General features: G+C 37.0%; 1 protein-coding gene across 2 annotated transcripts; it reads left to right on the top strand.

Moving 5' to 3' along the window:
* Positions 1 to 238: 238 nt before the first annotated feature.
* Positions 239 to 9,212, top strand: LOC139124548 (multiple epidermal growth factor-like domains protein 10). Of its 2 annotated transcripts, XM_070690684.1 has the most exons (7): positions 239 to 860; positions 2,347 to 2,396; positions 3,300 to 4,224; positions 5,159 to 5,214; positions 6,126 to 6,237; positions 7,369 to 7,433; positions 7,675 to 9,205. In XM_070690684.1, exons 1-6 carry the CDS (start codon positions 712 to 714, stop codon positions 7,403 to 7,405), a joined length of 1,329 nt encoding a protein of 442 aa, XP_070546785.1. In that variant the 5' UTR covers positions 239 to 711; the 3' UTR covers positions 7,406 to 7,433; positions 7,675 to 9,205. The 2 variants fall into 2 exon arrangements, with proteins under 2 accessions (XP_070546785.1, XP_070546786.1); XM_070690685.1 differs by lacking the exon at positions 6,126 to 6,237 and having other exon boundaries at positions 7,675 to 9,212.
* The last annotated feature ends 6,110 nt before the right edge of the window (positions 9,213 to 15,322 follow it).

The following is a 15,322-nucleotide window of genomic DNA, read 5'->3' as shown; positions in this document are numbered from 1 at the left end:
ACATACTTTTGGCTTACAGTTTATCTTAATACATTTCTGTAGCCTATATAGGTTGTATTCATCATCACCTTTTACTAGAATTGCTATTAACAGGTATTTAAATTTCCATCGCAAAATTTCTCAAAAATGCTTACGCAAGCTTATTGTTTCGTTAATATTAGTTAAACTTTGATATAGTGCGCAAACACAGGATCAAAAGTAGTCCGCCAATAAATCAATGCGCAAGTACACAATAGTTTATAGAAAAGGCTAGGGGTACCTGGTACAACCAGCCAAACAACAAAAAGTGCGTGTTCCTCGCCATTGTTAGGTCACACGAGTTAGGCCAACCTCACTGTCAGCTCGTATTCATTTAGTTGTGTACCTAGACTTTTGAAACTGTGTAAGTTGGATCACTTGACTTGTATTGCAGGGGAACACCATTACGATCTCTACTCTTGTGCGTAGGATTGTTCTACCGTTCGTTCTTTATTTCCTCTTTGAACTTTGACCATTCGAAACCAAAAGTGATCACGAAAACTGACGACAACTGTAATCCCGGACGAATGAAAGTTATCAAGGTCGGGGTGAATATCCTTTGGTAGACGTACAGTTTGAGATCTCCTCTCATACTCAGGATTGTTACAGGTGTTTGACTTGACACGTCTTGACACAAGTCACACGTAGCCTAAAGTCACTGGTACCTCTGCTGAAAAATTCAGTACTCCGGCTATGAAATCAAGAAACGCCCTCCGTGTATCTTTTCCACATCTACTTGTTTTTGTCCTGTACTTTGGATATTCTAATTCTAATTCTAAACAAGCCAATGTGAATCCTGGTGATCCTCATGCTTGCTTCGCACATGAAGGCCTAGCTGGACCGTAAGTATTTCAGACACTCCTAAGCATAGTGTTAATTTGACAAGCAACGAGCACAGACCTACATAAAATAAAAATTGTGATGCATACTCTTCTGTTACGCATTGATTTCTACCATACAGTAACTCTCCTTATCCCTAGATACGGAGTACAATAACAATGACGCGTGGTCAAAGAGCTTTAGGTGTTCTTGGACGCTCTTTGACTTTTAACTAAAAAGCTTGTTTTCAACAAAATTTGAAAGAGTGGAATTCCTAAAATGTATACCTTACCAACATTTATTTCGTACATTGTAAGAAGACCAGATCTGAATATTTTATTAGTGTGCTAAACGATACGATTCTTCACTGATTGTGTATAACAATATGTGTATGTGCAGTATGAACTAGTGCATCCCATTGTCGAGAAACGTATACAAAGATAGCTACTTCTTAATTCCTTGACAATGAAGACAGATTGCAACTCTTTCAGTTCCTTCCAATATCCTGTGTTTACACATAGTTTTAATTCTTTCTGACGTGTGACTCATCTCTAACCAATCAAAGTCAAAGACGCTTCTTACTTTCCCCCGCCAAAATCGGCTATATCACAGCCTGAATTAGCCACTTTACTTTAGTAAATGTTTATGCACAGTATAGTGTATGTGTATGCGTACACTCAGAGCGCATCGCTCACTACTGGATCGGTCGTCACTTATCCACCCACTGATACATTATGTTATTGTAGCAGTAGTTCATCGTAGCTGTAGTAATAAAGTTTGAAGAAATACAGTCGACGCCTCTGTCTCTATCACTTGAACTCAAAGATCCTGCTCCGTAAACAATCCCACACACCCATGCTTAAGCTTCGGTATTGACCTCACAACTGCTCAAGCCTTCTCACAGTACGATGTATTCAAACAGAAACTACAGTATTTTCTAAATAACTGTATATTATTATACATCTACAATCGAGAACAATAAAATTTTGCGTGCGCAGTATGGAACGCCCGTTCCGTAACACGAACGGTTTCCAAGCGCCCCATCCCCTGCGGCTGTATCTGCGCGTTCACTGTTGAACACAAGGGACTCATTGGACTTGTGCCAGAATATGTCTCGCGCGCTCTCTGTACGTACGTGTGTAGTGCACACACTACAAAACTTGCAGAAGCGAGTCCGAGATAGTTTTTCACACTGGCGCGATAAAATCGGAAGAAAAATTGTTGACATTGCACGGTAAGGTTCACTACTCTGACAATTTGATGCCTATTCAGGAATGTAACATGTATAATAATAATAATGTTATTACGAAAATACCGCAAAGGATGCACTCGGACATTGGAGCCGCGCAACGCCCTCCGCTTCGCGTTGGGCGATACGCTGCGCTAATGTCCTCGTGCATCCTCTGCGGTATTTTCGTAATAACCTCATATTATTACATTGTTTATTATAAGCCTGAATGCATTTAGTTAACAGTGTTTAATCACATGTTTGTTGTCACTTCTTCATAGAGTATACAGATGCTGTGACGGTTACTATCTCAATGACTCCGCTTGTATCGGTAAGTAATCAAAACTTGATATTATCATGAAATAGATTTAAGCACTAAACCATACCAAGCGACAGGTGGCGTACAATGAGACTTTGAACATTACTTGACAAAAATGAACGAGCGATAGCGAGACTTTGTCTCTAGTTAAGACCAATCAAATCGCTGTATTTGAGCAATCAATATAATGGAATGATATCAAATAAATTATAACACGATATTAGCAAGCTTTAATGGCAAGATCACTACTTGTTATCTTGCCAAGTGATGGTGCTCGTGACCGTAATAGTTTCGGTGACTCAAAAGCAATGTTATTATCAATATTACTCATTTATTTATTTATTTATTTAATTATTTATTTATTTATTTATTTATTTATTTATATATATATATATTTATTTATGTATTTATGTATTTATGTATGTATGTATGTATGTATGTGTATGTATGTATGTATGTATGTATTTATTTATATTTTGTTTGTTGTTTGATTGTTTATTCATTATTTATCCGTTTGTTTGGTTGTTTTTATGATGTTTTTAACCAGGCTACTACATCACTATCAAACCTTAGTTGTTCGCCCTCAGCAATCAAGCTAAACTCTACCCTACTACGCAGAGCTACGATCAGGGAGCAATTCTGCTAAGAAACTTTGTAATAAGGGTCGGAATTCCTACTTTCACATATTGTCGCGATGTTTAGTGATAAATAAATAGACATAAATATATTTTCTGAAATTTCTGTTTTAGATATGGTGCATACGTTTTTACCTTTTGTCCGTTCCCTTCTTTCACATTTAAATTAATCGTAACAATGTTTTCTCTATCGACTAGAAAATATCGATTGCTTTTGCCATTCATGTTTCTTTATCGATGTACGTATTTCTTTACCGTTAATTTTAACAATATTTTTCAGAGTGCCACGATGGTCGTTATGGCAGAGACTGTTCGTATTCCTGTTTATGTCAAAATGGAGGAGTTTGTAATGCAACAGATGGGTCGTGTCAATGCCCTTATTCACACTATGGTGCAGTCTGCGCATTTCCCTGTCCATGTAAAAATAACGGTACATGTAACGACAAAGAAGGTATTTTCCAGTCTTGTACGTGCAAAGAGGGCTACTATGGTTACATATGTGAAAACAAGTGTTCGTGTCCCAACGGCACTTTTTGTGATCCTGTCTCAGGCTGCCTATGCGAAAATGGAACATGGGGTGTGAACTGCGTAGGAGTTTGTAATTGCCAAGCTAATAGGGTCTGTGACGTTGCTGACGGCTCATGTAAATGTCAGCCCGGTTTGTATGGGGACGGATGCCAACGTCAGTGTAATTGTTTCAATGGAGGAGAATGCGATAATGTAGATCCGAATGTGTGTAAATGTCTGTCCACCTGGCGAGGACCAGACTGTACAAATTGTAACAATTATGAATCTGATGGCGAGAAACATGATTTATGTGCCGATAAATGCCTACACTGTTACAATGGAAATGACTGTACGCCTGAGGACAAAACATGCAACTGTACACCCGGTTGGCATGGTGATCGATGTGATCAGCAGTGTGAGACTGGTTACTATGGATACAACTGCTCTGGGAAATGTCCTTGCAAGAGTTTTGAACTTTGTAATCATGTGACAGGATACTGTTCATGTCGTCCAGGTTACTATGGCCCACTCTGTAACAAAGCATGTCCCACGAACTGTTTGGCATGTGACAGAGACACTGATTACTGTATGTCGTGTGTCACGGGGTGGACAGGGGTGAATTGTGAGCTGCATCTGCCCGAAAATGGTAACGAAATAAATTGCACTGATGCTAATGGAAAGTGCATCTGTACAGAAAGGTAAGCCAGTACAAATCAGTTAGCATCAAGATTGGTTCACACCCCACACATGCACATGCATGAAAACAGTTTGAAAGTTCTGACGTCATTTATCAAGGTTAGGAGTTGTTACGTTGTGGTCGACTATGGCGTTAATTAACAGTATTGATTTCACATTTATAGTGTTCTTCGAAGCGTTCTATTTCTAAAATAGAATAACATGAAATAAGATCCTGAAAATATGATATAGGCATAGTTTTCTCTCATCTAGGGCGTCCATAGATTGTTCTTGAAAATTACAGCAAAAATGTTAGTTGTAATAATGTCCAAATTTGCCAAGAACATTAAAGTAAAATAACCCAGAACGAAGAAGCCAAGTATTGAATATATATATGTTTTGCCTGTTGGTCTCCTTTGTTAAAATGGCGTTTACTCAAGAACGACGTGTACCATTGTAAAATAATTATTCGTTAAATACACACAATTGGCCTTGATGGGATTAATGCATCACAAATAGACCAAATGATAACATGATTTTAAGGATATTAAATCGCTTATGTACAGAATAGTTATTCTTTGTAAAACTCGCCATCCGACTGAGATAAAAGTGAGATAAACACTAAGGGTACACGGTACTCTGAAGGACCTACGGGTTTATATAAATGTGAGAGAGACGGAGAGAGACAGACAGAGGGACACAGACAGAGATACAGACAGGGAGACAGGGAACAGAAAGAAAAAAAGATACAGCCAGACACAAAAACAGGCATACAGACAGACAGACAGACAGACAGACAGACAGACAGACAGACAGACAGACAGACAGGGGTGAAACATTATCCGATGGGAGCATATGCTCATTGTAAGCAATTAAGTTGCTTGACACGAAAAATTGTATATACTGTCAATGTAGTACATGACATCAGACCTTAATCAGACTTCTGTATATTCACAGTTGTCGGGAAAACTGCATTGATGGATCCTGTGATCCGTACAAAGGATATACTATAGGTATGGTAAGGTAGTTAGTTTGGCCGTTTTTCGTAAGTATTATAAAGTGCTATCTTTTATAATTTTCAAAGAAAACCAGCGAAGCAATAGACAGCATTGAGATTATACGCTATTGTATAAAGCATATTGTAAATTTTCAGCAAACGTTGAACTTCCTAAGGTAACTTTGAACCAAAGTCTTTCATAATTAAGAAATTAAATTCACTTCGCATAATTTGGAGTTTTTGAACAAATTTCCTAAACCGTATGTATATTTGAATGTAAAGAAGACTACTTTACTAATCTCTTGAGAACAGTAAAACAAAACAAGAATCTGAAAGCTTCATTCAGTCCACAACTTTCAAAAATTAAACAAGACAGCAACGTATTGTCACATAAAATGTTAATCAGGATCCAAGGCTCATTTAGAATTCAGGCAAAAGGACCACAAACATGAATGTTTGGAACGTTTCTTCGTAATTTGATCATGCTTGTAAAACATTCTATTCCTCATACAGAACAAAATGAACCATCAGTTTTGATAAAAGAAGATTTTCAAAATTAACCGACATGAATTATAAAATGTGTTCGTTGTATGTGCTGTGACTATGGGGTAAAATACTTTCGATCTCCATAATTAAAAAACAAGAAGATACAAGATGATACAAACTTATGTTACTCTATATGTACCAACATACATCAGCGTAAGCTGTAGACCGGCCAAGAAGAATTGTTAGATTTGCAAGTTTGCTTTTAAGGTGATTAGAGGTGAGAACATACCAATACATTATGAATGTTCTCTTGCTCGAGCACTTCCTTATGAACGTATCTATAAAGTGTTTTAAAAAGTCAATGGAGGAACTGCCACTGCAGTGTTTCACTGTATAACTGTTTCATATGAAAAAAAATATCCGTATCAATACTTTTAACAGGCAAACACATGCTTCCGATAGCTCTGCTGTTGATATGTGTTTTCATATTATTTGCTGTTATTCTGGCTACATGGATATACGTAGGATATCGAACCAAAAAACTGAAATCAAGGTGGGTACATCGGCATATTTTAAAAAGGGCACTCATAATTTTTCTGTCGTTTTGATGATCTTTGATAGTGTCGGTAAAAGATATCGGCCAATATCGATTGCTAATATCCTTTTAATATAGCCAACTTAACAATGTCTCTAGCGATAGTATAATACATAAGAGTTAGAGCAAATATTCTCCTTTTTATTCTATAAAACTGCATTTGCACTTGAACTACGCAGTTGAATTTTTGTGACAGGGTATGTCTCATCTACTAAAACCTTTCTTCATTTAGATATTATTCATAAATTCATTTCTTCGTTTTAGGAAAGAAATACGATTGAGCTAAGAAATGACGCTCATTTTTTACACAGCGTAAATGTCAGACAGCGAAATATACACTATTTCAAAGATAGTATAGGCCATGAAATTAACTCAAGACAAGGTTTTGCTGATTGTAGGAAAAAATGACTGAATCTCAACGACACATGCAATATCGGTCAAGTCTGCTACACCGACTCTAGTTCATTTGGAATTAACCCTTGTGTATTCATGTTTATTATTGTCGTTATCTACGAAAATATTGATTTGACAATACGATATTTGGAGGCGAAGCGTGCGGCCTGGACGCAGCAATTGACGAAAATTTTCGTTGAAAGGGTCAGCTGCGGCATAAAGGTACTCTCTGTGCAACAAAAGTTTAGGCGACGGTCGAGTCTAGATGTATGAATGCGAACATCTATATTGGCGACAAAACTTAAACACAGGGAGTCAAATCTTTGAAATTGATGTATTTTATCAGGCTGTAATGATTATTGTGGGTTGTTAATAACGTTGCTCGTCAAAAACAATACTTCGACATTGTTGTTTGTTTACATCAACGAGCACATCGAAGATTGTCGCAAATAAAATATCAGTAACTTGCAAAGTCTCAAACTCGAAAACCCTTTATTTTTAGTAAGGGTTTCCCCGCATCAATGTCTTGATTTTCATTTTATCTGGTTGTTTGCTTGTTTGTATGTTTAACTGTGACCTTACTAATCGAATTTACTATTTACAGTATACGAGGTCTACGTCCAGGATATTTCCTCATATCTCTCTCTCTCTCTCTCTCTCTCTCTCTCTCTCTCTCTCTCTCTCTCTCTCTCTCAGGAATATACATCAGGACCCAGATTATGCAACTATTTAGTGCAGACAGATGAGACACTGACACGACAGTAAGCCAACAGTAATCTGCTCCAAGCTGGAATAATACATTCTTATAATTTTCCCTTACTTTACTTACATACCTATAAAACGAGGAAACAATAACTTTTCTGACATTTTCTGAGCTACATTGATATTCTACTTTGTAACATTCCTACTTTTCATATTATATAGTTATACGATATCTTTGTCATTTCCCTATTGTTCAACACATTTTTGAAAGCTGTCACGGTATACCTGTTATCTTTTCAGATGGTGAAGCCGGTGACAATAATGATCCTACTAAAAGAAGAGATAGGAGACCTGGTGAACGTGTTGACGTGATGTCGGATTGAACCGATGTCTTTTAACAATTTATTTTTAAGATTAGCTTTAGTCGTTTGCCTTTCTACTCTCAAAATTGCATTGTTACATTTTCTGACGTACTCTTCAACAATGAGTCTTTCGACTTTTCATCTGCTTCTAAATCCACAATGACAAATGCCTCTACTCACTTGCACTGTCGATGGTTTAAGCAGATTTGCATCAAGTGATACACACAATTAAACACAAGATCTCACAAACAGCACTGATGTAGACGATGGTAGAACGATTTTAATTAGTTTCGATGTTTTTGAGACAATGCAAAGATATAAACAAACGTTAAATTTAGAGGTTCATACCTATCTCTAAAGGACTGCAGCAGAGATTAATTTCGAGGTCTTAAAGAAAGAGAAGTTGGTAGTCCTGATGAACATCTCGGTATTTCTGATGAAATGTTTATCGATTACGAACAAAAATAAGAGTGTAAAATGCAATGTTGTAAAACGCCTTTCTTCTCTCTAGTTTGTCCTTTTTAGATGCAGTCTTCACGAAAAAAGTCATTCAAATTTGCATTTGTATCCCAACCACATCTTAAACAATCATACTAGTACCTTAGCTAACACTCTCGACGATTCTTCAAAATGTGAAGCGACACTAATAACCTTATCAGAAAGGCATTTGACGATGATATAAATAATTTCGATTAAGTTGAATATTTTTGGAACAGTCATACATCTATTTGAAATTTCGCGCGTATATATGCATAATGCAAGACTATGCATGTTCACAAAAGGGGTCAAGTAGACCAAAGTTCCCTGCTTTAAAGTATCCTTTCCATAGCGTTTCTTAAAATATCAACTTTTAATCTGGTGTTCTGGAAAGTTACCAATAATATTTACCTGATTATATTAACATTGCAATGAGATCTATCTTAACTTAGATACCTAGAGGGTTATTTGGGCTTATAAACTGAAATTGTAATTTCATTCTGCTATTGTTCTATTGTGATAGATTGTAATAAAAAAATCATATATCTCAGCACTCATTCATAAAACTTTGGTCATATATGTTCTGGTACAGAGCTAACTCTAGTCCTTCTTGTTATCATTGTCTTGACTAAAGGAGCATACACCCACCTGGAGGTCGCTGACATAAATATTTTAATCTGTTAAAAATTGTGCCTGTAATAAAATTAATATTAAGTTTTATGCGTTTGTTCGACCGCTAACTTAATGTAAACCTGTCACATTATGGATTTTATTTTTACGAGTTTGTTTGGATCTTTAACGCAATGTGCAGCTGTTTGATGATCGGTAAATATTGTGTCTTTATTAAAATTTACACGCCATAAAATGGCGAATTATAATAGGTTGTATGGTACAAAGTAGAGTCGTACCTTGAAAGACCAGCCCTGTCACAATTAGCTGGCACTTCTGTGTAGAGCATTGTTGAAGAAATAAAGATTCTTGTTAATCATCCACAAGTCTGTGTTTTCGTTAATCTCTTATATTCTACTCGTCAAGGAACTAAAGAGCTACGCAATAATAGTTAACATCCACCTCCACTGTAAGAGAGACTTTGCGATTTATGTTATCTGTTTTCCATGTGAAACGGTAAAATAAAAGATCTTACTCAATGGTACAGGGAGTGTTATTTTGCCAAAACATTGAAGTCAGACAACAGATATTGCTACTTATAATTTCTCATTGTTTTCTCCTGAAACGAAGAGAGTACACCTTCAACAATATTTAAGGATTAAGACACCATGTACATGCCATAATATGCGGCGCTAAACTTATGGAATGTGCAGTCTTTACGTTGACTAGTTAACCAGGCAAATCTGCTCAATTGTCAATAGAAGTTATCGAAATAAGGAGTCTCATACACACATGTAAGGACTTGACCTTGTAACAGGCACCCGAACAGTGATATATATTTCGCTCTATACGATTTGTTTGCTATTAAACCTCAAACTTTCTAGTGCTATTTAGTCTGTGATTGCGGCTCATTAATTATCTAGCTTTGTTGAGGGACTGTTGGTCACATTTGACCATTTAACTCGGTTATAGAACCACCCTTTTAGAGATTTCCATTAGAGATTTGCATTTGGCCCAGTGGTGATTAGATACCATGTTTTGCTAGTACGAATCCACCAGGAAAAAAACTGCGAAATTTGAAACCACACAACACAAAATAAAATTCCATAATTAATGTCGTTGTCGGTAGCTTATGGGATACCTTGAATTGGGCAAGGTATATGGTGTTGCAAAAGCCCTATTTTTATCTCAGCTCTGCGATCTCGACTAACATGGTATTGTTGTAACAGCTGTTACAGTCGACCACTCAATGTCTGTCTTTACCAATGCACGTAATGCTCTTATTATGCCTCGCACAATGTATATTGCGTTTGGTGTTCCTCGTAAATATATATTGAGTATTCAATTTCAAACTGTGTAAGGAAGTTTTATAATTCATTTAGGGTCTACTTTCACAAATACTAAATCTACAGACCTTCAAAGCTGGAGCGATGCCAATGTACGGCTGAGCGTCTGGCAAATTTCGATAGTATCGTTATGGCTGTAAAGAGACATTGTTCGGCTACTCGTATCAGTATATCAAATACTTATATCAATAAAAGTAACCCATGCGTGGGTAGATACTAGTTTCGACGCGTATTCTATAGTTCTTGATGAGAACAACAAGAAGCAGATATAAACGTCTGCACACACTGTATTCATGAAATCATCAACGTTTTAATCTGACACAAGAACAGCCGAAAGAATCATAACAGAGATGCCATCTCAATAAATGGTGGTCATTTATTTGATTGTCCGAGTCTTATCGCAAGTGTAGCCACTGTAGTCGAAATTACTTTAGATGGTTTCTCGTTTATTAGACTTTCTGTAGTTTGCATTAGATAGCAAATGTTGGAACAATGAACTGCATGCTGGACATTATATAATCTAGGTTGAATGAACCACACTGTAATCATGTAATCAACTCGAACAATCCTTATTTCAATTTGCATGCTATCATAATTCAAGACCCTGGAGTAGACATGACAATGAGGAAAATAAGAAAATTTTACAAAGTTGAAGCAAACCGAAAGAAGCTAGGTATGTACTGTACATATATAATCATAGCGATACAACGTATAGGGAACAACATGGCTGCACTTCCTGTCGAACATATGGAAATCAACCATTTTACGCTATCGTTACCTCTTACAAAGAATATTGTTACTTTTCGGGGTTTATATGATGCAAAGGATTGCAGGCAGAAATTGCAGTTCGTTCTTTCTTCATTCGCTCGTTCTTTGACTGTTTTCTAACTTTCGTTTGTAAAGAAAGATATAATCTTGCCATTTTATTTTACATTTTAGAAAGAAGCAACTTTAGTCCAGCAATTGCTTATGCTGGTGCGTTTAATAGTGGAAAAGCCCACAATCTCACATGTATCTGAAACTCACTGCGTAAACGTATAACTTTTATTATCATTCCACGATTCTGACTAATTGATACTTATCTAAGACAAAAAACAGGTTAAAACAGGTTTGAATTTTCATAAAGCCCACAACATATTTACACTCCTTTATCACCAACTGACGAATATATTAGAGAGAGAGAGAGAGAGAGAGAGAGAGAGAGAGAGAGAGAGAGAGAGAGAGAGAGAGAGAGAGAGCGATGAAGGCAAACAGAAAAATGCCATGGGATTATATATTTATTATATCTTTTGTGTTCTTATGTTTCTTTCGATGTGGATAGATAAAAATTTTGGTCGCAAATTATAAAAGTATCTTTGCAATCTGTCTTTTATTTCGTGGGGTTACTCTAAATTTGCTGTGTTAAACGGCCCATCACCTAGGAGATATGAAAATGATTTGCAGGTACTTTCATTCATAAATCCGATCAAGTTGGAATTTTGATACACCGCAATTCATCTCAACCAATCAGACATACAGATTCGGTCAAGCGACCGTGTCAGGTATTGTCTGGCGTTGTCCCGACGCCAAAGCAAATCATCCATCGGCAGACAAAAGTTTCACCGCGCTAGCGGCAGACAGCAACGATATGCAGAGTTATCTGGAGTATTTTCAATATTTATAAAGTCAATACAACGATATGACCTAGACACTGCACATTCTAGGCGATGTTTTGGTTTTTCAAAAATATTATAAGCGTGCGATCTTTGCGGATCCGAAGGTTTCCGTTCGCTGGACAGTATCCGGCCAAGATTACCCCATTGCATGCTTGAGGACAGAACGCCGCCGTCACCGGTCTCCGCTGGCGTAAACTCGTCACTCCCGATTCCTGTCGTTGATGTTTACGTCTTATGGACATTTATTGTTACAGAAACTCGAATATCCCACATGTAGATACCTTAATTTTTGTCACTTGACGGAAACTCTTTTGCTCTCGACTGACGATAAAACATCCACGGCTATAGAGTTCAGGTTACGGCTGACAGTTTTTTAGTTTGTTTGCTTACATATTTGTTTGTTTTGCTTAACCCAAAGCTTGTAACATGCTTTCATATGCATGTGTGTGCATATTCATATACGATATTATTCTCGGAGTGAATTCAGTTGACCAGTAACCGTTTATTTTAGTGCGGATTATGATTTTATTCTGCTCAGTACAATTTTGGATGTGCATCGACACTAAATATTTATCGTTGAATTTAAAAATTGCTTGGGTAAGTTATAAACTTCTTTATGAGTCTTATTGTACGCAAAGTGAATTCGATGACGCTAAAAATCTTGATATTTATATCAGTATATCTTACCTGTGTGGAATTGTACACTAATTGCAAACCTATTTTAAGCTCATCCTTGTGCTGTTCAGTAGTGTAAAAAAGAACTAGTTGTCGTACGGTACCAAAGAACGTATAAGCTGGGTCCATCGGTTTTGACTTAGAAAGTTTTAAATGGCAAGCGAGGGTATTTGATTGTGGATATTATAAGACCTCTGGGTTAAACATTAGCATATTTTGGCTTGAAATAATCACCTCACTTCACTTCAGAGGATTTATATCCGCACCAAATACTCAAGGGCACTATTTACAACCTTATTATAATAGCGAGTGAAGCGAAAGCGGCCACACTTGTGTACATGTATTTTGAAAGGAACGAATCTACTTTTTTTACGACTTTGAAAAGCCTGCAGTTCCGGTCTTTACATGGAGGCGGCCATTTTTAGCAACGTGTCTGAACGGATTCAAGTCAGATTTGGTAGACACGTACCATATGCTACTTGCAAGAACTGATAAGATTATGGTTAGTGTGGCTTGCATATTAATGAAGTAATGCTATATCGTTTTTTTTTCTTCCGTACAATGGTTTCCCTATGGAGACGGTAACGACAGTGTAGACATATATCAAGAAATGCTGCACAGAATTTTATGAAACTTTTCACAGATGACAATCTCAGAACATTATCATGATACTGTGAGTGTCATGTCAATTATCTTCTCATTTGCATATTTAATTAACTTTTGTTTTAGTGAGATAACTTGAAATTCCTGCACCAAACTTGACGACACTTGCAACGAATATTGGTACAGATATTGTGCTGATAAATATCTGCTTATACTGAGAAGCATTTGGCAGTGTCAAGTTAACAAATAGGTCATTTGCATATATTATGAAGTTTTGTAATTAGTCATATAACTCCAAAATAACTGCACCAAATGTGATGAATTCTGCTGCAGATACTGATTCGACAGATATCTATTGTGGTGTAAAGCATTTATTTGTGTGGAGTTAATTAAGGGCTCATTTGCACATTTAATGAACTTTGTAATTAGTGATATTACTCCAAAATTACAGCATTATATTTGATGAAATTGCTACAGATATTGATCTGATAAATATCAAATTGTACTGGGAAACATTGAGCAGTGTAAAGTTTATAATTAGCTCATTTGCATATTTCATGAAGTTGTATAATTACTCATATAACTCCGAAATAAGTAGAGTGTTCTAAAAAGAGTCAGTCCAACTACACCATAGAAGCAACACGTAGAGTGCGGGAACAAACAGGATCATGGCATAGATAAATTAAATAAAGAAGGCAGTTCAACCTGTACTCCTTGTCTTCTAATGATCTTTATTTAAAAATACCTACGTTTCGGCAACACACAAGTTGCCTTCCTCAGGGCAAAAGCTGAAAATAAAAATGAGCACAAACAGAAGTAAAAATCGGGCTGGTAAAAAGTAACTGAGAGTAAAAACGAAATAAAATGAGAATTACAATACTTATGAAAACTGGAATTACAGTGAGTGAAACAGTTGTAAGGATAATGTTGGAAATCTTTCTATTTCATTCTTGAACACAACTTCTTCACTTTTCAATGCAATTTCTACCTTCAAAAACATGGAACGGCTATGGGTTCTAAAGTAGCCCCGTCATATGCTAACCTCGCGATGGGCAAAATTGAAAATACGATCCTTCATAACACACCCCTTCAGCCCACACAATGGCGTAGATTTATTGACGACGTCCGCTTTATCTGGATCCATGGCCTCTCCACCCTCCTGAAATTCCACCAGCACTGCAATGAAGTACACCCAACCATCAAAGTTACCATTGAACATAGCTCAAACACATTGCTTTCCTAGGTACTGATATGTCGATACAAAACAACTCTATTCGTACTTCAATCTACAGCAAACCCACAGATAAACATCCCTATCTCTGGCCAACATCCTGCCATCCTAATCACACGTTCAATCAGTCATTTGGAGCCAAACTCTCCGTTATCGACGTATCTGTTCAGACACTTCAACTTATGACAAAGCAAGCAAAGAAGTGACACATCATTTTGCAAAACGAGGCTACAAACCCAACAGTCAAAGCTTACATTGAAAAAGCCAGTAACATAGAAAGAAACGACTTACTTACCACAAAACCCACTGATAAGCCCAATACAAGAGAATCCCCTTTGTCACCACCTTTAACCCCACTCCCCCTAAGATTTCCAACATTATCCGCAGACACTGGGGTATCATCTCCGAGGACAAAGAAATAAACAAAGCCATTCCGGAAGTACCTATCACAGCCTTCAGACAACCTCCAAATCTTAGAAAAATTCCCCTAAGAGCAGACCTCAAAAAACTACCTCATCAGCCCACAACAGATGAAACTAAACGCTGCGGCAACTGCAATCAATGCCAATTCATTACAGAAACCAACACAATCACCAGCTCCACAACAGGTAAAACCCACAACTAATCGGCAAAATCCCATGCAACACCCGTAACCTCATTTACATTATCACCTGCCAGAAATGTTCAAAACAATACATCGGGGAGACGAAAAGGGAACTCAAAAGACGAATTTACGAACACATATAAACGATCCGAAGTCGTAACCCACCCCAGTCTCAGAACATTTCAATCAACTCGACCACAGTCCATCACACTTCCAAGCTACTGGTTTACACAAAGTACACACCACAAATACCAGAAAAAGAAGACTATGTGAACAAAAATACATTGTAGAAATTGACACACTCACACCCAAGGGCATTAACCAAAGAGAAGGATAAAGCTACTTTCCCGCGTTTCAACTCTTCCCCTTTTCCAACCACTTAGGGG

This window comes from Ptychodera flava, assembly GCF_041260155.1.
Source record: "Ptychodera flava strain L36383 chromosome 23 unlocalized genomic scaffold, AS_Pfla_20210202 Scaffold_24__1_contigs__length_23054250_pilon, whole genome shotgun sequence".
Classification (NCBI taxonomy): domain Eukaryota; kingdom Metazoa; phylum Hemichordata; class Enteropneusta; family Ptychoderidae; genus Ptychodera; species Ptychodera flava.
The sequence above is the reverse complement of the archived record's forward strand: the minus strand, read 5'-3'. Positions and strand labels throughout refer to the sequence as shown.

What these genes read in the sequence shown, in the direction of transcription:
- LOC139124548 (XM_070690684.1), top strand. Translation starts at nt 712, where the DNA reads ATGAAATCAAGAAACGCCCTCCGTGTATCTTTTCCACATCTACTTGTT. An exon ending in CATGAAGGCCTAGCTGGACC is followed by an intron (nt 861 to 2,346) that starts GTAAGTATTTCA and finishes ACTTCTTCATAG; the next exon opens with AGTATACAGATGCTGTGACG. An exon ending in GTACAAAGGATATACTATAG is followed by an intron (nt 5,215 to 6,125) that starts GTATGGTAAGGT and finishes TACTTTTAACAG; the next exon opens with GCAAACACATGCTTCCGATA.